Genomic DNA, 25,984 nt, shown 5'->3' on the forward strand with positions numbered 1-25,984 from the left:
TTCTATGCGAATGTGAAGGTAATAATGATCCAACTAAATGGGGACATAAATGTTGCAACATCGTTGTTGAACACGTTCAATACAGGCTGTTTCATCCGAAAAAATACAAGGGATGGACTATAATGAGTATAATGCAAGAATTAAAACTGATGAATGAAGAGCAAAGTAATTTTTACAATATTTTTGAACTGTGAACTTAAATAGATTAAGAAATTAAGATTTTCTATGTTTTAGTATAATTATTGCTGATTTTTCAAAAATTATTATGGATTTGAGAGCAAAAAAAAAATTATTTACCTACGCACATTGCAGATTTTTTTTGTTTTCTAAATAAAAGAAACAATTTTTTATCAAAAAACAAAAACGACAACTGATTAACTTCAGAAGTAAAATTTTCGCTATGTATCAAAAAATAATAAACTTTGCACATGAAAACGTTGCCTTTTTAGTTTTTTATTAAAATCCAGTAGGAAGCTGTCACTTTAATTGGAAAATCTTAATAATGCGTGTCGATAAAAGTGCTGAAGAAATTGGTAAAATTAAGGCTTTTAGTGCAGAAGTTACTCCAACAGAGAAATTGCAAGAAAGATTAATCGCAACCCTCGTGTTATCAATAATTTTTTCAACAATATTGAAAACTATAGGAAAAATTACCATAGGGGAGTAAAAACAGCGACAATAGAACACTCTGTTGATATTACAACAAGTGTAAGGGCAATTCAAGGGATAATAAAACGTTATCAAAATCTAAAACGACGTCGCCTAATAAGAAAGAAACTCAATCTAACAGCACGGCATAAAGCAGCAAGATTACAGTATGCTAGAAACCATATGGACTGGGTTGACCAGTGGCAAGAAGTAATTTTTACTGATGAAAAACGGTTTTGTTTGGACGGTCCAGATGGTTTTCAACCTTATTTCTGTGACTTAAGGAAAGAAAAAAAAATGTTCCGACGTCACAACAGAGAAGGAGGAGTGATGATATGGGGCGATATTTCTTTTAAAATACCCAAAAGTACCGAGATCTTCTTGCCACAGCAAAACCCGTTATTGAAAATGTCATGGAAGGTGGGGAGTGGGCTTTCCAGCAGTACCATGTTGCAATTCACACACTAAGGCTGGTGCAACAATGGTTTAGAGAAGAAAATATTCAAATCTTTTAATGGCCTACCATTTCTCCAGACTTGAACATCATTGAAAATTTGTGGGGTTGGTTATCAAGAAATATTTATGAAGAATGACGACAATATTAGAACACTGAAGCATTAATAAATGCAATCAGAGACACTTGAGCCAATATCCCACAAAGTTTCTTAATTTCCTTATATCGTTCATTTCTAAATCGCATATTTGAAGTAATAAATAAGAATGCGTCCCATACTGAGTATTAAGTGTAATTTTGTTATTAAATAAAGTTGTTAGTTATTTTTGATAAGTAGCGAAAATTTTACTGGTGAGGTTGTCGCATTTTTATTAATAATTTTATATACAAATTTTTTTCTTTAACTAAGAAAATATAAAAAAATTGCAATATCCGTGAATTGCTATTATTTTGTTTGCTCTCAAATTCAAGATAATGATTTTTAAAAAAGCTGCAAATAATTCTGCTAAAATATAGAAAATTGAGGGTGAGGTTAATCAGTTGTTGCGGAGTGTATCAGAAAATTACCTAATCATTTGGTTTTGTTAAAACTAATATACAGAGTCGCCAGAAGGTATACAGGGTGCCGCATCCAAGTTTGGACATAACTTTAAAGGTATTACTGAGTAATGTATTTGTGGAGGTAGAGGAGGCCTATCGGCCAGTATTTTTTTCAAATCGTTGCATCACACCAGTTCACTGTAAAAAAGCTTTAGAAATCGTATTTTGAAATTAGCACTTGGCCCTATTTCTCGCGAAACGTTCCGTCCAAGTTTGACGATCGTATCTTTGGATTAGCCATGGACAATCAGAATGTCAAAGGAATTTAAAATTCTTCGATTCTCACTCAGAAATCACTGAAAAACTCAAATTGAGTTATTTTATCCAGTGTGACGATTATTGTAGAACAAATTAAACGGAATAAATGCACAAATTGATCCAGATGAAGACCTTCGAGCAGTTAACCAACACCTCCATTGGCAGCATCGTGACACACCCTGGGAGCCTGTCAAACTAGAGATTTACTCGCACTGCCTCACTCAGTAACAACTGAACATCTCAAATTGAATTATTTTATCCAGTGTGATGATTATTGTAGGACAAATTAAACGGAATAATTGTACAAATGTGATCTCTGAACTAAAGTTAAAAAAATGTCCGGATATTTATTTTCAAATAATAAAATTGTGTTTTTTTTTGTCATACACAACTCAGTCTTTTTAATCAGAACACCCTATATATTTTTACATATTTTCATTAGCCTATCCCTAGGCTTTATAATAACCACAGTTTATTTCTGAAATTATGATAAATCGTTGGCACGTTATTAAAATTACCTTCGGTTTTTTCATGTAAGATCTCACAAAAAAAATCGCCATAATGTTATTTTGAAAATCTATATTGGAATATTTTATAAAGAGATAAACAAAGGCACGCGCTTTGTTGTACCATCAATTAAATCAAATATTAATATATATAGTGGTTGTGAAAAAAATCTAAAATGTTACAAGTTTCAAACATAGATATTTCAGTTTTTTCAATTAGAACACCTTATATTTTATTATTGCATCTTACTCTACTTACTGTTGTCTTTTAATATAGCTCTATGTCTCCTAAAACAGCAATAACTATCAACTTTAAATATAGAAAATACTTAACAATACAGAAAAGGGACGAAAAACAAAATAAGGTGCAGTTATAAAATACAGGTGTTCTATAAACAACAGAAATTTATTTTTTTATTACTGTATGTATATTAAGTTTTATTTCTAAAAAATTTCATGCAAATTGGAATAACGTGGCAAGCCTGTGTGAGGAGGTCGATCAGAATACGTAAAAATATACAGAAACAAATTGTAAAAATTGAAAAAACTAATTTCTGTGTTACGCCTTAAAAACATAACACTCTGTTGAAAATAATTTTAGTGTATAGCTCCCAATATATCGTAAAACTCTGATATTTTTTTTCTTTTCTGATAAGCGATACATTAATGTAGTGTCTAGAAGCGCACATTTAATGACTGTGTAGAAGTATTTAGTATTGACTCTTTCGCATCTTACAAACTGTAATAGTAATTATTTACTTTCTGACTGGTATAGGGACATTATTATCTAATGAAAGGAAGAAGCTTGTACCCAGTGAAGTTCCAGCCAATTTGAATAACCATATGAACATGAAAATAATGCTTTAGTCTACTTTACGTACAAAATTTGATCTACAAAAAAATCCATTTTAATAAATGAAAAAAAAAATCTTACAAAACGAATGTAGAACGTATTTATCCCACTGATTTAGGTTAGATAAGTCAAATGAATGTGGTAATCTAATAAAATTTAAGTTAAATGAGTGGAATAAATAAAATGTATCTCTAATTTTCAGAGGAACCCTGAAGATAAAATATTAAACAGTGATAATAGTAACCATCAATTATATGAAGAAGACTTGATTAATCCGCTAAAGATCAGACGACTCAATGAAATTCTGTAGATTGCAGTTTCGGTCCCTTTGGGTCTCATCAGTACAACATTTTTCAATCGTTTTCGATTATTCGAAAGTATTTAACTTTACATGCTTAAGGCACGCAGGCTAATACTAGCGAAATATAGAAGAACAACACATCGGTGACTACCAACATCTTACTAAATTTGATTATTATTTTTCGTTTAGTTCGAATTGTTGTACTGCAATTATATTTCAACATATATGTACTTACTCCAAAAACTAGGCACTATTGAAAATTTTGTGGACACATTTTCAACATTTAATAGTTATTATTAGATAGCAACATCATCAAGAAGTCTCTATGAGGCAAATATGGCGGAAAATGGATAATACTCACAATTTGGTAAATTACAAAGAATACTGACACTGACATAAATTGTTCAGTAAAGCATCTACTTTGGAAAGTCAAAAAACTTTTCTTATCGAAAATATGCGTTTCTGAAATATTATTAACTAGTTTTATTTCTTTGAAAATACTTCTTGATCTCGTTGGTTATGAGCTGTGTGTCTGTTTTTGACAAAGTTTCTGAGTAACCAGTGATCGATAATAGTATACTCTTTTATTTTTTTTTTTAAGAAAATTTTCGTTTATTATGTCTAGGATACAGTTTCCTCCTTTATACTACGATATGAGAACAATAAAAACACGATCACAAAGAGCCATGGATTTTTGACGATTTGTCTTTGAATGTTCGTCTTGTCAGATTACCGTCAATTGAAAGTTTGGGTTAAAAATCTAAACTGATTGGGCTAGATAATGGCAACGTGTTTGGTGAAACGCGTCGGCAAATATTTTTTGTTGTCGGTGTTGTGGGGATAAAAGTTGTATAGTATTTTCCAGATATTTGTTCCGAAAAAACCCGAAAGTATTTTCCATTTAGAGGCTTTATATCACATTGGAAACGGCGTCCGAGTCATCTGAAGTGTCAAATTGTCTGGAATATATCTAATTATTTTAATGAATTTTTTGGTGCTGAAAAAGAGGAAAATACAAAAAAAATCAGTCACCTAAAGTTTTTTGAAAATTTGTATTTTTTTGTTCTATCTGTAGGTGTTAGTTTATTGTAAAGATCATTTAGTTAAACTGTTTAAACAAACTTTTTTTTTATTCTGATGTTGCAAAAAGTTGATATTCTAAATAAAATTCATATAATGGATACATGATAAGAAGTTAAAATTAATACACTTATTACACACCTGTAAATAAAACTACTTTTACGTCACTCTCAGTCTGATATTTACTGTTTGGCAAAACTGGCTCAGTATTTTTTGAGCATTATATTTGTTACTCATCTTTCCATTCCACTGCCTTTTGTCTACTGTACCAGGTGGCCAAACTATTATTCAAGAACGAAAAATTGTATTTTCTTTTAAAACACAGTAAATTTTAAAATCAAAATTAAGGACTATTGAGATCATAACCCCAATTCAGCTCACCTACTGCTGCAAAATAATTTCTGTTCTAAGTAGTCCCTAACATTAACTACTGACCCCTTATCTCCTCTTGCAACTCTTACTTTTTTTTTCGAAAGTAGTTTGGGACACGGTAAATGTCTTCGCAGCCAGCAATATCGTTTTCCTTATCTCATCTTATTTCAGGAGTTGGGTTTGATGGGTGAAAAAAAAGTGTTCTTGCTGCCCCAGTGATAGCTACAGGACGCTGGTAATGGATTAACTTAGATGGATGACGAAGTTTCATAGTTCCTTGTCATTTCGCAGCTCGTAGAAAATGAAAATGTTGGTTGTCTCGTTATTGTCTGATGCGACTCATTTTAAGATTACCACAAACATAAGAACTTACAAAAATGTGCTTTTTTTTCCTTCCAAAAATTAATACCTACCCTATTTCATAAATAAGTAGGTACGCTTCAATAATATATTTTATTTTTTAGAATTGTGTGATTCATAGGTTTCTTAGAATACTAAATAAATGTATGTCTGGTTTTATTTATTAATTGGTTATCACAGAAATAGCTTATCTGATTTCCCCGAAATTTGATGTTTTGTGTCCCATTATGATAAATATGATACTGAGTCCTTACTCATATAAGATATAAATAATCTTATATTTATACCAAAATGTTGGCGGTATTTTGCAGACAGATAATATGTCCCCTAGTTGTATATGGTATAGTCTTCAGTCTTTAAAATTGATCACAAAAGTAAGTTTCAATGTTTCTCTTACCGTTATTTTAATCGACAACTTATAGGTCAAACTTTAAGTATCCAGTCTTCCTTATCTTCTGGACTCTGAAGTCGGGAGTACCATATTTCTTAACAAATGATAAGGCGGTTTTAGTTTTTTCTTTTTTATGTGATTTGATAATATTGTTTTGAGTCTCTAGAACTTTGTATGACGTTAACTCTATCACTTTTAGAATTATTTTTTCATTTCTACAAGAAAAGTGGAAAAATATAGTAACAAAACTCTTACAAAAATTCTGTTGATCTATGGAGCAATTAATTTTTGTAATTAAATAATGGTGTCAGATATCAATACTATTAAAAGTAATAAGTTTTTTTAATTCTAAAATCAATATTCTACTTTAGTTTCTGATTAGAATTACAGGCGTGTAATTCTGATAAGACATTAGGAGGAGAATACTTGCGAAATTGTGTAAGAGAAAGCACTTAAGATAATCTGTTTATATTAAAGTTAGTTAATGAAAAACTTTCTCCTTGTGTAAATATTACGTACTAAAACTGTGTTAGTTTGGTAAATTTTAGATTTCGTTGCAAAAATTGTACACACTTTGAATTAAATTGTTTACTTACCTGTCAAAACTATATTCTTGTGTAAAAAAAAAAATGCATGTAAGTATGGATTAATTTTATTGTGACTAGATGATTGAAAATGTTCAAACAGTTACAAACGATATGCACAGAGTATAATTGTAGGAGATAGGTACAATAGTTTTGTGGGGATATCACTATACAATCTATTCAAATATCTTACAAATAAGTAAGTACTTAAACAGCTCTCATTCATTCGATTGTTCACAACACGCATCAGATTACTACTATATTACATTGCACTTTGCAGCCTTTGTACTGATGGCCTACAAAAAGGGCCACCGCCAATCTCATCTATTTCCTTTAATAAAGAACAATAAACTTAAACAATTAAATCTTTGGAAATTATTTGGCACGACCATAAAATATAATATTTGGCTAGAACTTTGTACTACACCATTGCAAATGTAATACCTAAACTATAACATACTCAACAAAAAAATCTTGCATCATCACTTTAGTGTAATTGAGCAGAAAACATTCATTTCGAACGATGAATCCTATTAAACTAAATTAAATGTATGGCACGTGGAAGTCTGGGTATTATTTTACATGGCGATAATTCACAATTAATTAAAACTCAGGTGAGGGGCGGTATAATTTACGTTATTAATTACTAGACACTACGTTATTTTTTATAATTTTAAAACGCGCCCCAAACGGAATAAATCATCTACTTTACAAATCGACATCAAAACTAGAATTTTTATTTACAAATTTTGATACAACACGCAGACCAGATATTGCTCTATGGAAGTCTTAATTTCGAACTAATCGATTAACGCCCGTTCGCATTTGCCATTGAAATAATTACCTACCAGCCTGTGCACTAAACTATTTATAAACAAATAAAATTTATATTATCAGGTGCCAACATGGAAAGGACGACTGTACGTTTTATTGCACAGCAGATAATTAATTATCCTGACAAATGGAAAAGGGAAAGGGTCGAAACGACAAATATTTAGTTAGGCGCAATTAATAAAGGGGATTCAGGTTTTTTTTTTGAAAAACCCAATGGTTTTATTGTAAATATGAAGCGTCACCGAGTCAAAAACGCAGTTATTACTAAATGTGATTCATATAATTTTTTACAAGCGTACAATGTTTGTGGAAATAGGTATTTCAACTCGATTTTCTACAAAGACGGCTATTTATTTCAACAATATTTTAAATATTGGTTTTATTTCATTTTTAAGAGTAAATTATGTTTTCACAAATATCTCAAGAGCCGTACAATCCTGTACTCCAATCCAAGTACTGTTTATTATTATTTTTTAATTTCAGTTGGTATGTTTGTTCTTGTTTTGACAGTTTTGACGTGGATATCGTATCATTACGTCAATGTAACATTATGATACTCACATTTAAATGAATGCACCTACCATAAACTTGGAAGTAACTAATAGTACTGTAGTCGTCTATGCAAAAAGAAGTGTATTAATATAAAGAATCCAGAAGAACAATCATCAGATCGAAATGGTTACTGATATTCTCCAGGCGAAAGAATTTTGTGCAAACTAGTGTTCTACTAAAGGCATAGTTACACACCTAAAAGTTTGCCTGATCGAGCTTGACAAACATGAATAAATTAGACCACGTTTTTTTTTTTGGTCTGAAATATAGTCATAAGTTGGTGGTTAACAAAATTATTAAATGTCGTAAACTCCGTCTATTTGGGTTAATACTTTCTAAGCCTGCTTGACGAATCTACAGCGGTGTAATCGGCACTTAATGACCGAACTGTTTTATGTAGGTGATGGGGTAGAATGCAAAGACTGGCATTTGACAGATTATTGACTACGAGTAAAAGACATTAAATTGTGAATCATGTTTATAATCCGTTTCTGTATATTCATAGTCAAAAAATAGAAGCGTGCTGTATGGCTTTGAGATACTTGGTAAATCCAAAATTCATTCACTTCTGATAACTTGAACATTTAACACGTCGCTAAAATGAATACCTGTCTCCACATCCAGTAAAAATAATACTAAAACTATTTAAAAAAATTAGGGTTAGTCAAAAATTACGCCTAACTAAATCCGCGGAATGGACACTGCAATTCGCCTGCCATTTTGGCGTCCTTATCACCGGCAAACCGACTGTACAACAAAGCAGCTTGTTCAAACAGCCCGCACTTATCTTATCAATCGTCTTGGTCTTCGTGTTTTAATTGGGCCACCAAGGCCAGATCGTGCTCTCAGCCAGGCCTCTCGCTCACCCCGATTCCGCTTCCTGCATACTGGCAAGCAGAAAGCCCCGCCGAACTGGACCTCACTGGACTAACGCTCGAATACCCTACGAATCCGGTGTGCTGCTTGGCCTTGAGCCTCAAGGACGCTATGCTGGAGGACATGGCGGTGCAGGGCTCCGTCGCCGCCCGGTGATGATACATGGAGTAGGGGTTGGCGGGGGTGGTGTAAGGGCACGGCTGGGGCGCCACGGCCGTCGGGGTGCTGGTCAGTCCAGAGCTCATGCCTCCGGGGAGCATGGTGCCGGCCGCCCCCGACATGGACGCTGCCGCCACCGACGTGGCGGCGTTGAAGCAGTTGACGGGGCTCTGGTGGTGGTTGGGCGGCACCACCGACCAGAAGGGCTTGGTGCCCAGGGGACTTGGGACTTTGGTGGCCCAGTTGTTGTAGCTGTAGGAGGAATACAGGGTGTCTGTGTCGCCGAAGGTGGGCATCAGCCCGTTGAACTGGGTGCCGAAGCCCGTTTTAAACTCGGCGGCGGCGTTCATTGCGTTCATGGCGTTGCGTTCGCGTTTTCGCCACTTGGCACGTCGATTTTTGAACCACACCTGAAACAAGGAGAAAATGTGTTAGTTGTGATGAAAAAGATTCAGTTTTGTAAATGAATTATGAGTATTTCGCGCAAGAAAGAAGATTGTTTGAGAAGAAAAATCTGTGACATTGTTCGTCAGAAATTTATAAGATAGATTGGAAAGTTCAAGAACAATTTGGTGGGACATTTAATTTTATCAAGAAAAGTAGACTCTCTTTTACGGGACCAAAATTGCCTGTTCATCTACTTGAAAAAAGTGATGACGACATCTCAAAATTTTGTTAATTATGTATAGGATAGCTGAAATTTGTAGTGTGGCGTAGGTACTACTTTATTTCTGGATTAACAATAATTTGGCGCTATGTTTTGGTTTCTTTGGTAAAATTTTGCTAATACGCTAAAACAATAACTAAATTCAGGTACTTAAGGCTTGCGTCTGATCTGGTTTCGTTCTATCTTAACTAAGTACATAAGGAATATCGTTTTAGAAAAAATATATTTCGAATTAACAAACTTGAGCCCAGGGGACCTCCTAATTTATATTCTTGTCTAGTGTGCAGTTCTTAATAAAAAAATATGAACTTGACCAATTTTCGGACCACTTTAAAGGACTTCTTGTACCGCTATACCTAATTTCAGTTGATTTGTACAATCGGTTCTTGAGATATTTAATCGTTTCCATACATTTTAGCAATCCTGTATAATAAATTCGCATTATGGGGGGCACTAGGTTCCAAATATTGTCGTCTACATAGATTTATAAAATTATCCAAAACTGGTCATTGTTGAATTTTTGACCAGTTTTCATTTTATTTAAAGGCTGTTAATATTGAAGAATTTTAATTTTTAGGTCTTAAAACTTAATTTGCTTTAATTAAAATTTAAAAAAGCAGTTTGTATTAGTTTCCACTCTAAGAAATTTATGACGTCAATATTTGACATATTTTTGGTTTGTTCATTTGTTTTCACTTTCTGGCGGAAATTTTTTTAAAGAAGTTACCTTTCTAGTAAAATCGTTAATTGTATCATCTATTACTTAACACCACGCAATAAAATCTAAATCTGATCGCCTTTGTGACTCCTATGCTCTGATTACACCAAATCTTCCTTTTCTTCGTAGTTTATCTTTTTAAGGAAACTAATTTAAACAGGTTTCGATTCCACCGCCTTTAATACATGCAACAATGTTCGCAATGACGCAACCTCAACCTGACTTTTCCCTACAAAAAATCCCACTCCAAAAAAGCCATTTTCCCGCAATTAAATTTAATCAAGTTTTTCTCATTGCCCCCAGAGAACTCTCCCCGTCCTTCATCCACCTCTCATCCGTCGTTTTCCCCAATGCACCGCCGCTGCGCCGATATAAATGGCTCCATAGCCGGAGCTCTTCTTTGTTTTGGAGATATATGAATCCAGCTCGGTAAATTGGTCCTTATAAAACGAGCTACCATTTTCGCCGTCATCTTCCGTTCCGCCTGTCTTCCATCTGGAGCGGCGAGTCTCCCTCGGGGGTCGAGCGCACCGCCGCCCCCGAACCGTGGCCAACGACCCATCTAATTGCGGCGGCTGGAATGAAGATCGACGAGGGGCGCGATTGGCCGCGACGGCGCGAACTTATGTAGGGGAAGCGTCGGAACGGATCCGAACAATGCGAAGGGGCTGTTTCTCTTATTTCACTCACGGAAACGGAAAATATTGCACCCCTATTTACGTGGAAATTATTTCGGAGCGATTCTTCTCGACCGGAAACCCCGCTTGGAGGAGGGGCGCTTTTTTTAATAAACTGCTCGATTGCGTCCGAAATGAGGAATTGCTTAAACGAGAAACTTTAATTAAAATATTTTGGTGCGAGGTAATTCGGGTGTGGGTGGGAAAAACGAGCAAGATTAAGCTGCGTAAGGTGTACGGGGTGAAAAAAATACACGAAATACATTATACGCTTTTGATATACCTTAATTATCACTTTGATGTTACCTTTAAATTTCATACATAGCAAAGCGTGTTGGGTTCAGGTTTAAACATTAATTTCCTGCGTTATGTTATTTCCATAAACCAGAAAATTATTTAACAATGTCAATTTATGACCCGTCTTATACAGGATTTGTTTCAATTTAAATGGTAACTTTAATTTGGTACATCCTATATAAAAAGTATTTTTGGTTATAAGTATATTTAGTGTACGGTATTCTACACTTTTTATAACCGATTCTTAAAATGGCACAAATATTCTGGTCAGGTTTTTCTGATGAGTTAATTTTACCATTATGTTATACAATTGTTCATTTGAAAATATAAATTACATGTAACAAATTTTATATTACAGTAATCTTTTTCTTTTTGATATGTTTGTATCATTGTCTTATAAAAATAACCAAAGCTTAGTTGATAATATTAAATGTACAGTAGAAATCATATTCAGTAGAAATTGAACAGTTTCGGTAGAAAATTATGATGTTTTTTATAGTTAATATACACATAACCTCATTATTTCTCGGGAAGTTGCCTTGTTTCTTGGTTAGTGATGGATATAGTCCCCATAAGTATAAATTTTGACTTTCATAGATAAAATATACCAACAATGCGTATTTTGATCAAAAATTTGACACGTAGCCTTCGCGTTGACAAAATGGAAAGTCCAGTAGCCCCCTTGGCAAAAATTTAAAGTAGTCGAATAACACCTCATTTAAAAGCTTTTTCGTTTGTCTAATAAATAATATAGGATAACAATTATAGGTTATAGGGAGTTAGGTCCCACTGTAATGCATATGACAGTGATTTTTTTAATTTAACTGCTCTATATTTTCGAATGTTCTTGAATATGCTTCATCCGAATCTGAAAATGAAAATGAAACAAGTCACCCGGGACTTTTGAAAAGTTTCAAAAAACTGACAAACCTTGGGAGTTAGACAGGGAATTTCAACACAAAAAATTGATTGAAGAAAAGAAAAGAGTTGTTGCTATAAAAATGATTTTGTTGGTGGTGATGCAAAATATCAATAACTAGATGCAACAAAGTAGAAAGTAGAGGAGAAAAGTGCCAATCTGGTATTTACTTTCCAGCAATTAATATGAATGTTTTGTTATATCATTCAAGCTTCCGCCACAGCTGTGATAAAATACTTTACACTGCCTAACGCAAACCCAGTGAAAATGTTAAAGAGGAGTTCCAATACTCAATGGAAAGTCAGTCGCTGTGAGACTCCTATGGTAACGGAAGACAAATATCACCTAATACTCTTTAGTATGTAGCTTCTCTGTTGATAAATCAGTAAATTTTCCACAGGCGACAATGATAATGATAACAAAGAACCTTTAACTTTCGTAGAGCTGACTTCATCTTTCTTTGTAACGACATACTCTCTACTGATTGGTCATTTCTATCAACTTTTTTCTTTGTAGAACTTATGGTTGAATGTTTTTACAATATTTTGTTTAATTTGTTTCGTAAACATGTATGTACCTGTTTTCGGTCAAAAAAGCTGTGTTATCCATCTTGGTACATCAGTGAAGTAATAAAGAAACTAGGACACTTTTGAAAAAGCAAATAAATGTCGCTTACAAACCGTATATTAACAACATTGAAATCAATCTACATCATGATCCTAAGCAATTCTGGAGTTACATCAATGCTAAAAAGGTAAAACTAGAATTCCAGGCCAATTCTTTTTTGGTCAACGCGTTCGAAAATTCTATTGAAATTGTAAATGCCTTTGGAAATTTCTTTAATCAACTTATACTGAATCGCATCCTCTTGTTGGATATTATTTAGCTGACAATCAAAATTCTACCTCATTCGTCGTAATTATATTTAAGATCACTAGACTGAAACTAGGTATGACATCAGGTTCTGATCAGATCCCAAGCTTCATAATCAAGGACTGTAAATTCCAAATTGTTAAGCCACTTCTATTAATATTTTTAATAAATCTTTTGAAACAGGGGTTTTCCCTACAAACTGGAAGGATTTTAGGATCTATCCTGTTTTGTTCGGTGATGCATCCAAAGTGAAAATGACAGACCGATTTCTCCCCTTTCCAATTTGTCTAAAATTTTCGAATTAATTCTACATTCTTATATCTTATATCTATCCTGTCGTGAGAAGTTATGTATCAGAGCATCAGCATGGTTTTTAATTAGTAGATCAACAATGACAAACTTTTAGCAAAAAAATCATTTAGCAAATCAGTCTTATCGCAAGTACTAGCCCTCTAGGAAAATAAGGGGCGGGTGAGTGGGGTTAGTACATGCCAAGATAAGACTAATATTGCCAAGTAACATACTAGTACTTGCCAAAATAAGACTAATTTTGGTAAATGACCTACTCTCTAAAAAAATAAAGGCCGGGTGGGCGACACTAACACTTGCTAAGATGAAACTGATATTCCCAAATGACATATCCTCGAAAAAAATGAAGGACGGAGCTAGTACATGCCAAGATAAGACTGATTTTGTCAAATGATATACCCTCTATCCTTGATTTTCTTAGAGGATATGTCATTTGGCAAAATCGGTCTTATCTTAGTAAGTACCAGCCCCGTGCATTCGCCCTTCATTTTCTTAGACAGTAGGTCATTTCCCAAAATCACTCTTATCTTGGCAAGTAGTAGCCCCGCCCACCCGCCCTTTATTCTCTTAGAGGGCATGTCATTTGGCAAAATCAGTAGTAATTATCAGCCCCGTCGACTCACCCTTCATTTTCTTAGAGAGTAGGTCATTTGCCAAATTCAGTCTTATTTTGGTAAGTACTAACTCCGCCCACCCGCCCTTTATTTTCTTAGAGGGTATGTTACTTGCGAAAATCAGTCTTATCTTGACAAGTATGTAATAAGTATGTAGATATATAATTAAACTTATGAGGATGGTTCAGCCATTATTGTCCCTAACATAGCCGGCGTTGAATAACAAATGAAACATGCATATGTTTGTACTTGTCATTTATTGAAATTTCCATCTGTAATAGGGATGTACCGACTAGTGGCCGAGCGATCGGATAAGCCGACTATTCGGCCGTTTTTCACCGTCGGCTGGCAGTCGGCGACTGGTCGGCTAAATAGCCGATCGGTCGGCTTTTTTTAATAAAATTAAAATAGTATATAAAACAATTAAAGCCGGTTTACAAAACCTCAATTAAATATTTAAATGCGATTTAATTTTTAACCCCACGTTAAAGCACCATGTGACCGACTCTACGCCAATCAGACGTCGCTAATGGCCTTGTTAAATCCGCGATAAACTTAATCTAAGTTAAAATATTGTGTAAACTGGCCCTAAATTGTGTTTTTCTTTATTTTTGTACTGAGTTACTAAAAAAAATTAAATGTTAAAATTATCCAAACAAATTTAACACATTTTTTGGAAAACAAAGGAACTTTAGTTATTCCTTTTATTAAAATAAAACAAATTTTTAAGGTAGTCAGAGAAATAGAAAGAAAAACACACTGTATGTCGCATTTATAAACCGGTTTTAGCAAAGCCGAACGGTCGGCCGACTAGTCGGTTTTTATTGGCCGAACAATCGGCTAGTCGGTTAGTCGGCCAGACCTACAGTCGGTACATCTCTAATCTGTAAGTTTGCTATAGTTTGTGACTTTTGATTTTAAAATTATTATCTTTTTTGTTGCAGTGTTCATATTTTTTTAAAATGGAAAAGAAGAAATAAGGACTGTTATTAAGTACCTCTGCAAAAAAGGGCTTATCATAGCAAGAAATTTATAAAAATACTAGCTTTTCGCCCGCGGCCTCGCTCGCGTAGACGATTCGTTGTGTTGAAGAGCATCATTGCTAAGTTTCAAGTAAAAAATGCGTTGAACAGAATTAATACAAAATTTCAAGTCAAAATCGCCATAAAAATATTTAACCTCATACAAACTTTGTCGCCCCCTTTCATCTTCTTAGGGGTGGAATATTGAAAAAATACGTCTTTCATTATTTGTGTTGAAGAGTATTAATACCAAGTTCCACGTAAAAATGTAAATTTACAATAGAAATATTTTCCCATACAACCTTCGCCACCACTTTTCACCCCCTTAGGGGTCGAATCTTCGAAAATGCTTAAATATATGTTTCCTTATTTGTATTGAAAATAATTAAAATGTACCAAGTATCACGTAACGATGTAAATTTAGAGTAGACACTTTTTCACCCCCTTAGGGGACGAATTTCGAGAAATCCATTCTTAAACGATGCCTAAATTTCAACTTTCTAGCATTAGCGGTTTGGGCTGGGCGTTGATAGGTCAGTCGAGACATTGCCTTTTATATATAAAGATGACTGAAGTTTTGGGTCACTAAAAACTGATCTCGGAATTTTTAATGAGGAAGAGAGTCGTGCAAACATCCACCAGGTACTAGACGGTCGAAAACTGTCGTTATGACAGAAAATATCAATTTAGTCCATGGCATGGTACTTAACAATCAGATAACTACAGTGTGATCTGTAGCAAAAAAATGTATTTTTGGGATGGGTACGATGGAAAAAATTTTGCACACATAATTAGGGCTCAGCGCATCAGGCAGCTGATTGCTCAAACCAATTTGGCCATAATTAACACAAACCCAGATGAATTTTTGAAAAAAACTGTTCCAGTAGATGAAACTTGGGTTTATCACTTTGGCCCTGAGTGAAACCGCTAAAGTATCATAGGGGTTCATCATCCCCTCGAACATTTCGTGTCCAATCTTCTGGTGGTAAAATAATAGCAACAGTTTTTGGGATTTTGAGGGGTAACCTTCACTGATTATTTACCACGTGGGCGTACCATAAGGGAGGAATATTATCCCGAGCTAATTCAAAAATTACACGAAGCCATCAAGGAAAAAAAGAAGAAACTTAAGAAGAGTTGTTTTGTTTCATCGGGACCATGCCCCAGTCTATAAGAGGGCTTCAATAGCTGAAATTTACAGTGCGGGTTTTAAAATTTTTAACAACTGCAGACCTAACCCCCAGCGACTATTTCTTCTTTTCCAAATTCATGGTACCCATTTTTGTGACGACGAAGAAGTGATGACAACCGATAACGAATGGTTGGAAGAGCAAGACAAAGATTTTTTCCAGGGGCATACAAGATATGAAAAGTGTATTTAGGGACAATCCTCGAATCTGGCAAGGTTGTCCAGTGTTGGTTGTTCTATTGTTATGTGCTGGGCTCACATGAAAAAGAATTGTCTCAAGAAAATTAAACAACTGGTTCGTCCCAAAACAAGTATTCACCAAATAATCAAGGATCCTGACCGGTTGTAATTGAGTAAGTCTAAAAAAATATTTGACACTCTCCAATTTATTTATGAAAAAATGATCACATCGAAAAAATTTCATTTCTTATTTTAAATCTTAGTGTTTAGACACTCATAGAAATTGGTATAACCCTTTTTAAAAGGACAAAGGGCATACATTGTAACTATTATAATATTATTACCGTTCTTTTATCTGTACAGCTGCTTGACGAAAAACAAATTATCCAGTAAATATGGACTGTGATAAAAACAAAAGGAATTATGATCACTTCAGTCCCTTTTTGGTATCTGTAGATGTATAGAGAACCATTTCAATTTTAAATTTTGACATTTTTTTTTACTTTAAATAATTTTGTCTGGCACCACTTGAGCGTTAATCAATTCCCGACAACATAAGCTTGTACTAAATATGTCAGATACCTGCTGGTGGCGTCGCTGTCGTCTAAATAATAAAATATGGGCTTTTATTTAAATATCATCTGCAATCTAAACTATTATATTTTCGCTTGTCAGTATCTTTATTGTATTATTTATGACCGAGAGGGAAATAGTGATAAAAATTCCATTAAATAAATCCTTGAAAGGTTCTATTAGTTTATGACCATATTGATTCACTTATAGTTTTCAGGTGTATAATTACACCATTATTTATTTTTAGAGTTACGCACCTGCAATTATTCAACGAATTGATGAACAATACGACTTATTTACGTTCTAATCTCTCTCGAAATAGTTTGTATTTCACATTTTAATCTGCAATTTTTTTTCAAAGATGTAATAAAACGTAAAATAGCAGAAAACTGTAGCAAGCAGGGCAGCGGCAGAGAAATTTCATTGATAACCAAAAACCGCCCATTCCTGCGTAACTTATGAAGCAGTAGTTATGAATTTAGCTAATTCAGCCCGCTCCCACTAACAAAATCACGTTTTGCGGTCCGCAACCCTTTGTTTTTTTCACAGATTTTTTTTATCGGGGCGCAGTCCGACCCGATGCACCAAACATTAATTAAACGTGCGTAATAGTGTTTCCCTCTTGACAGCAGTGGTAAATCAGCATGAAAAGTGATTTACGAGGTAAACTAAGCCAAACGACTGTATAAACGGCGTAATGCATGCGAGCAGGCTTCCGCCCCGTCCACGGTGTCCACCTCGTCGCCAGTTATTGCTCGCCACAGGGAGTCGCAATATATGTGCACCCCCTGCTGCGAGCTCATTCATATGACTTGTTAATCAGGCCTCCGTGTGATTGTTCAATTATAAGCCCCTTGCCACACTATGTTATTGTTTCCTTTATTGGTTCTGTCAACGGCGCTAGAACAGTGCTGTGCTCTCAATTTATTCAACCGCATGCACGGAAATTCCAATCAGGAAGTGAAACAGGGGAAAGGGGTAGAGTTGCAGAAATTAGGACGAACCGAGGAAGATTCCTGTTCAGGAGTACCTGCTCAGTGAAATTCAGCTTTCAGAAATTAATTCAGTAGTAAATTTTTGCAAACTAAATTTGAATAAGTAGTTTTACAACTCATTTAAAAGAGTGTCACAAATTTTTTGTTGTTTTGTATAAAACTTCGCGGGTGTTGCTTTTTAAATATTTATAGAGTAGTATAAATAAAAATTTTGAAGTCGAAGATTCGTTTATATAAACGATTACTTTTGCTGATATATTAGTCCAATCACAATGAAATAAGGCTAGGTGTTTGCCAAATGATATTGACAGTGATTAAATAAGCAAGTACACTATCGATCTTTACATGTAAAATCAAATAAACCTTGCTAAAAAAACCATAAAAAGACAGTTTTTGCAAAAAAATTTGTTTAGAAATTAAAAAACTTGAGATACAACTTGCAAGGACGAGAATTTTCATGTAAACAAGAAATTGTGTGTAGAAAAGTCCTAATAAAAGAAACATATCCCTTACACACTTGCTCGAACATCAAAAAGCTTTTTGTACATGCTATGCAGAAAATATAGACTAAAGAGCGATGTCTACTGAATTAATTAATTAAGGTTTCCTTTATACTCATGAGATCAAAAAAATAAACGGTGCTGTTTGAACCACATATTAGAAATTACTTTTCTTGGAACTTTTAAACTTCACAGGTTCCATCAGAATATATAAATCTAGTAAGAATTTAATAACGGTTGAATCTACAAAAGGCCAGATTTAAACTCAGCTAAATGGATTTGGAATATGTTCAAAAAACGATAAAAAAACTTCATCTTTCGTCAGCAAATCTTGGAGCTAAGTTAGAAATCAAGAACGACACTAATAAATGAGGATTGATAAAATTGTCAGACTATTTGGGGGTAAATTTTTCATTGTGTTCGCTTTTCGTAGTGATTAAAAATCGATTAAAGTTATTACTTATTTTTCCTTGTTTAATTAGAATCTATCAAATGAATAAGATGTATTATTAATAATAATAAATTATATGCTTTGACTTACGCTGTTTGTACTCAGTCTTTCATTTACAATGTGTAATGTTAATAAATACAAAAATTTGAAATAGTATATTTTTATTTGTAGGAAGGCTGACAACATAAAATAAAAATAGTATAACTATTAAAGAACAGATTTGATAAGACGTTTTTCTAGAGTATGGATCACAAAATTAGAAAAAGGGTCGTCAGATGCGTTTTCAAAGGGACGAGTGCCTCTTAAATGTCTTAGGTATGAAAAGTGTATTTTATTGTTTTTTCTACTTCGCACCTTTTTTTAATTTAAAATAATAACTGCAATTTTTAAAAATTTCTCCAAACTTAAACTTATCCGGATGTTTCAGAGCTTCACAGGTGCAGTTAGATGAATCACGTACCAGTAAGACGGTTAACGGTGAAAGTAATTTTCAACAAAATATTATGATAGCCCCTCATTAATCTAAGTGCCTAATGTTACCTACGATTAATAGGTATAAAAATTATTGTATGGCAAAATTTACTTCTAAGTAAATATATAATTATATACTTTTGACGTATATTTTATTTGGTTTTGACAGGGACATTTGTAAGTACTAGCATCTTGAAAACATAAATTAAATTAAGATTTTATTAATTTAAGCTAGTGTCAATAAAGACTTTATGCTTACTGTTTTCAGTTTTAAAAGAATTTTCCGAAAAAGGTTACATACTCTTGTTTAGTTCTGTTTGGTGCATATCAGCGCTACTGTGAAGCTATTGTTACGAAGAAAACCCATACGCCGCCCCGGTATGACGCCTACGGGTTTTAGTATGTACAGCGATGATGAGTCATCGTTGCCTAAAGAAAAGCCTGGAAGCGGAAGTCGCGATGGGCAATGCAGAACGACTTCAACTGCGAAACTTTTAGAAGGGAAGAATGGTTTTAAATAGAGGCGACCTTCGGGAACGATTATTATTCAGGCAACGAGTCGAGTCCAGACAAGTTGCGCCGAAATTATTTTGTACATAATCGTTGTGTAATTAGTCGTGTGAATTTGAGTTATTAAGAAATAAATTGTTGAATTTAACCCAAGCCAATTTTAAATACCCGCTCAATGTAATACTATAAACAGGAATTTATCTCAATTTCGACATTAAATGATTTTATTCATATTTATTTAACGAAATGTCTATTGAATGAGCAGAGTTATAAATGATACTGGTTTTATATTTCAAGATGATCAGTTATTAATTTGAAGGTATAAATTTCCTTTTTATTATTTTCCTATCAACCAAGAAGTGTTTGTAAACAAAATATTATTATTTTAGTGAATCAGTCTTTAGTCACTGTATTTTTGGTTTCGGTGAATAAAAACTACAACTACTTTCTTAGATGAGCAAACACAAGAAACATTCTGAATATCAAAAAATAATGAAAAACTTCAACAAGAAAAATGAAAGCTTCATTTTATAGCCGTTTTATAAAAACAACTACTACATGATATGACTTCTTGTCATTGTTCTGGCTACAAATATTCGTTCTATTGTTGGGAGTTAAACTATACAATCTAAAATTTTTTTTTGACAAAATTTTATGAGAAGTTATTGTTTTCTATGTTTGCATTCGAGCGTAAGACCGTTTTCTTGCTTGACTCCATTTTGGTAATAACTGTAGATGATAAAAGTTGTATGTTCTATTTCAAGCATTTACTGACAATACAAATGTCAATCTCACAGATAACTTCAATGGAAAACAGTAGTACTGCCACCACAGTTTAAAAAAAAATCTATAGCTCACTAGAAGAGGTTTATTTTGAACATTTGGTAGACCATGATATTATGTTGAGGGCTTATATTTTATCAGTAGAGCCACATTGCAAACTTCAAATAGTGGAAATAACTTTCATTGAAAATTAGATAAAACAGAGATCTATTGATAAACTTGGAAGAACTGAAAATTTTGTTGTTTGTAATTCACAAGATAAACTTTGACAACTTTAGAGTATAATAAAACAATAATTTCTAAAGAAAAAACTGCTGGAACCCACATGTATATAAGACATTGTTCATAGCAGTTAAAATTAAATTACTAACAATAATTGATAACATATTTAATAACTGATTAAAGTTTTCAACAGTGCAAAATTACATAGAGTCCTTAATAGTTTTTTAGCTGTTTTGATACAATGAAATGGTTCAGAATGTATATAAATGGATTTTAAAGGTTTCATTGTGTTCTACAACTTCTATAAATCTCTAATCTTATAAATACTTTAAGCAAATAGAATTTTTAGTTCTTGTCAGTATTTTGTGAAAGCTTTAATAATTTAATCTATTTAATACGAATTCTATAACTTTTTTTCACTATAATTAATAGATCACACAGTTCTCAAAGCGCTTTTCAACGATTGGTCTAAAGTTAAATAGACAGAACTTCCCTTACCTCTGAAATACAGTCGAATAGATACATACACGCCTATCCACAATAATAAATATTAAGTATTTAAAGCTAACGGGAAAAATATATTATCAGTACATGCTTAAATTCGATTGTTTATGTTTATGCATCGAAAGAATGCTACCATTAAGCAGGTACAAACCTGCTTGACCAGAATAGGCGAACCAATTTGAATGATTTCATCTCCTCAAGACAGAAGAGCGGACTAAAATTATTAAATGAGCTACAGTGGAGAAAAACGTGAATATTATTTTGGACAGGTAGCTGTTATTGTGATAATTCTTGTTTTATTGTTATTAAATATAGGCAGACGCAACATGGCTGTATTCTCAGAGGACGGACAGGTAGACAGATTATCTTTTAGATCTAGATGGTAATTTTGACATTTATAGAAATTAACTTACGAAAGGACTATTAAACCAAAGTAATTTTTTGTCATACAACAATACAATTTTTTGGCCATTTGTTCTCTTCTGTTATTTTACTTTAGGAGCGTAAGCTGAGGAAATATTGTTAAAGGGTTCATCCGACGAATATCTGATTCCATATTTCTCGGTATTTCACAGCTTATTTTTATGTTTTAGAAATGATATGTGATTTTATGGTGGAAGAATTTATTTACAATCAGGTTATTGAGAACACTAAAAAAATTGTCTTTCTTGAAATCATGTAATTTGTTCACAGGTTTTCCATTAAAATATTACTGATAATTAGTTGTGGTGATAGCCGTTATATAAAATAAAAAAATCATGAACAACACGCTTGAGATGCGTATCTTGAAAAGCATCCAGGAATCCAAATGCACAGTAAAAATCATCACTTTGATTTCCTCTACAATATTTTTTTACAAGTTATTACAAGATAATTTAATTGTTTACTTGAAAATAAATATCTTCCACTACCTGCTTATTAAAATTTAAAAAGCAACCTTTTTTTTTTAACTTTTAACTCGCAGAATATTAATTAATGCTCAGTTAGGTTTTACCAACTAATGCAAACATACTAATTAACAATTCCAAAAAAATCGTACCACGTACAAAAACCCAGCTCACATTCAAACTAGTTACTTTGTAGCAATCTCAGGTTGGTATAAAGTATACGTGGCAAATAACCGCACTTCATTAAAAATAAATTCCTGTGAAGAGCGCACGGCCGTTAACGGAGGCCCCGGATCTGTGAGGATTTCCCGGATCTACACAGCAATGCCGGAGTCTGCCGCGTTCAGCTCTTAGATGTGCTCCACTAATATGCTTAGCGCTCCTTCGTACAAATCAGCCTGTAAGGCAATCTCATAGGAAAATTTATTTATTACCGCCCTAAAAGTAAGATACGGCCCGAGCGAAACGTATCGCAAATCGACAAATGTCTTAATTTATATTCGCTTAAGTCCGGCTCAGCGACCACCACGCTTGACCGTTCAATCAGGGGGTACATGACCAAATGGCGAATAAATGATCAATCCACCCTTGATTGCCTCGCAGGACGATTACAACAATACATTTTGGCTGCGACAGTGTGTAGAGCGCTGTCGCGTTTTGATTGAGTGGGCGAGAGAGAGACGGGCGTAGGTGGGCTCGTGGGGGTGCAGACGTCGACGGGTAGATGAGGCGTGAGAATATGTGGCAGAGCTAATGCGATTAACATGGTATGAAATGTGAGGAGGGCCTCAGACGCGTGCCGTTGTGCTTATTAAAGTGTAATTTGACAAAGTTACGGTTGATGAAGATTTTTTACTAATGGAGTTGTTAGCGCAGAAAAGTTTGTTCTCATGAATTTTACAGTCCGTGTAAAGCGATTCGTTATAATCGCTTTCTCTCTTCTCGCTACACCCCTATCGAGACTGGTTCTCTTTTATGTATATTTTTTTTGTACGAAGATAAAATGCTGAAATTTAGAACACCTATAGATTAATTATTTAATAAAGAATATAACAGAAATATTAAATACGCTGGATGTAAAATAACGATTTTTTTAATGTATGTATTTTATGTTCAGTTTAATTTGCTAAATGTCTACAAAAAATGTTAAACGACTTTAGATATTTTTCTAATCTAAGAATTAAGACTGTAAGTAATTTTTTTCGACTAACTATTTTCACACAGACTATACAGTGTTAAAATTTAAACTTTTACATTAAATTAATTAAGAGCCGTGGACCCGACCAATCGTGAAACCATAAAATCTTTGTTTAAATGTTTGTACTCAAATTGTAAAATTTTGTTAAATTTTGTACAAGAAACGGACTTTGTTTAGTTTTATTTATTTTTACCAATCCTTTTGTTAAAATTAAGTCACTGTAATTGTTGCAACCTCACATCTCAGGATTATCTGTCAGATACACACAAAATTATTATAGGAAACATAAAGTAATAAAATAGAAAATATTCTTGGCAGTAAGTAGTGAAAACTATTATTGGATAAATGTCTTAGATGATTGGTTAATCTATAATGGAAATATATAGTTGTTTATATTACTAATTCAGAAGCGGTAGACAATAACCACTATTAAGACTAAGTTTTAACGAATAAAGAAGTAATAATGAATATATCTTTAAATACACAAAGTCAGATGTACTGCATTAAGATAATATAGAAAATCACTTATAAATAAAAAACACAACTAGAAATTGACGTTAGCACTATGAATTCCTTCTTAGATTTAAAAATATTTTAAAGAACCATATATTGAGACCTAAAATCACAGACTAAAGTTATGTAAGTAGTAATATTAAAATAATAGATTCAAACAGTTGCTGTCGATTTTTCTTCAACATTTGCCTTCGTCTCTCTTCTAGAAGACGAAAAGTCTCTTCTTTGGAATCTCTTGCCCCTGTGTTTATTTTTGGTGATTCATGAACAATTGAGTGACAACATCTGACAATTATTGGACTTAAAACTTTATCGATTATCTCACAATATTTTTCGGTTAATATTGGGTGCAACCAGTTAGAGTATGTTTACTATGATTGATTTATCCAAGGTGGTTAATGCAACCAATCGGAATATTAGAACGCTATCAGCAGAAGCGGTTCAAACCGCTCTATTTTTTTATTGAATTGAACCTTAATTTAAATTTGGAATTAGAAAGAAAAATTTAACTTTAGTAACCCTTCTAAAGTCCCTATAGCCGAAGATTCTCATTATCTCTTATTTAAATTCGCATTCAGTGGGCACAGATTTTTTTTTTAATTCTGGTAAATACTATAATCAGAAAATTGTATAGATATAAACAAAATGATGAAAGTTATTATGTCTAGTTCTTAAAACGATTTATCCTTAAATTTTACTACCAAGGTTATGGTTAGTTAAAAAAAAAAAAAATATATTCGTGCGTAAGCATTCAGCGATATTTATGCCGTTGATAAGATAATGCAATAAACAATAATAAGATCAATCAAAAGCAGACAAATATTTCCATGACTGACGCTAATTAGAATACTTTTTTATTGTACGTTGCCGACGTCCCAAATTTTAAGATTGATTTGTATCCATAATGTATTAAAAATTCAGAGTAGATTTTTGGGTTAAAATTGTAAGATATGATCGTAACTATGATCTCGTAAACTATTATATATGTATTAAATATTGTCAGAAATAGTATAATTTGTTTTAACCAAATTGTCATTTATTTTCACAATATAAACAGTGGTGAACAAAAAACTAAAAACGGTTAAAGAGAGCTATGAGTTGTCGATGACTGGTCTTTAATAGAACCTTCGTCTTGTCAGATTACTGTCAATTTGAAGGTTTGAGTTGAAAATGCATCAATCCTCCTTACTAAAAAATGATAGAGAAAGTACAGAACATAGAAAAGTTGCACAACCAACAAATTTCCAAAAATTGTACAAAAATTCTTCAAAGATTTGGATGAATCAAGTTTGTATATCCAAGGAGAATTTTTCTTTTGCAGTTTAAGACCAGTAGTCACCACTAGTAACTATGGACAAGATGTCTATGCTCCAAGAGTAAGAAACTTGTAACTGCCTGCCTCAAAATGTGGTTGACAAAGAGTAGGCAACAAAATTAAATTTGTTCAAACGCAAATTTTAAAAATCTATGGGTGCCTTTGATCCTCTTTGTTGTGCTCTCTCGGTAGAATAGAGAATACTATTACCAAATGAACTGTCACTTTCAAATTTTAACAAAATGTATCCTCCTCGTTAGATGTAAACTAAATTTGATTTCTATTTTTTTGTTTTCGAAGATATAATAAAAGCATGAAACATTTCAATATATTTTAAAAGATACACTCCTTTAAAGCAAAAAATAATAATAATCCAAAAGGGATGTATATTTAGTGCACGTAGAAGATTTTTTTTTTATTTTTATAATCATGTGGCATGATCTATTTTTGGGAAGGAAAAATCTATCAAATGAACAGACTTTGATGCTTTTATTACCTTCAGAAATGCAATTAAAATATCAAAATCCTAATGACATTTCTGTTTGTGAACTTATTTAAGAAAAACTGAGTATTTTGTCCCTTATTACAAGTCAAGGAAATTAAATAAAATGGAATTTAAAAGTCAATATTTGAAATTAATAGCGTGTTTGCGCAAAACAGTTTCTTATAAAGTTTTCCTTATGCTTACACTTATAATTTATAATTATAGTCATAACTATAACTGTAACAGTTATGCTAACGGCTTAGGACCTTACATTGCCAAGCAGAA

At 33.2% G+C, this 25,984-nt stretch overlaps 1 protein-coding gene across 4 annotated transcripts in view; it reads right to left on the minus strand.

Moving 5' to 3' along the window:
- Positions 1–6,459: 6,459 nt before the first annotated feature.
- LOC135126941 (pituitary homeobox homolog Ptx1) overlaps positions 6,460–25,984 on the minus strand; it is an 87,861-nt gene continuing 68,336 nt past the window's right edge. For all 4 annotated transcript variants that reach the window (XM_064053183.1, XM_064053185.1, XM_064053181.1 and 1 more), the window contains one exon: positions 6,460–9,238. In XM_064053183.1, coding sequence (XP_063909253.1) covers positions 8,639–9,238 — 600 coding nt within the window. In that variant the 3' untranslated portion in view covers positions 6,460–8,638. The remainder of the gene's footprint in view (positions 9,239–25,984) is intronic.

This window comes from Zophobas morio, unplaced genomic scaffold, assembly GCF_036711695.1.
Source record: "Zophobas morio isolate AGI-343-1 ecotype UQ-CSIRO unplaced genomic scaffold, CSIRO_AGI_Zmor_V1 ptg000011l, whole genome shotgun sequence".
Taxonomy (NCBI): domain Eukaryota; kingdom Metazoa; phylum Arthropoda; class Insecta; order Coleoptera; family Tenebrionidae; genus Zophobas; species Zophobas morio.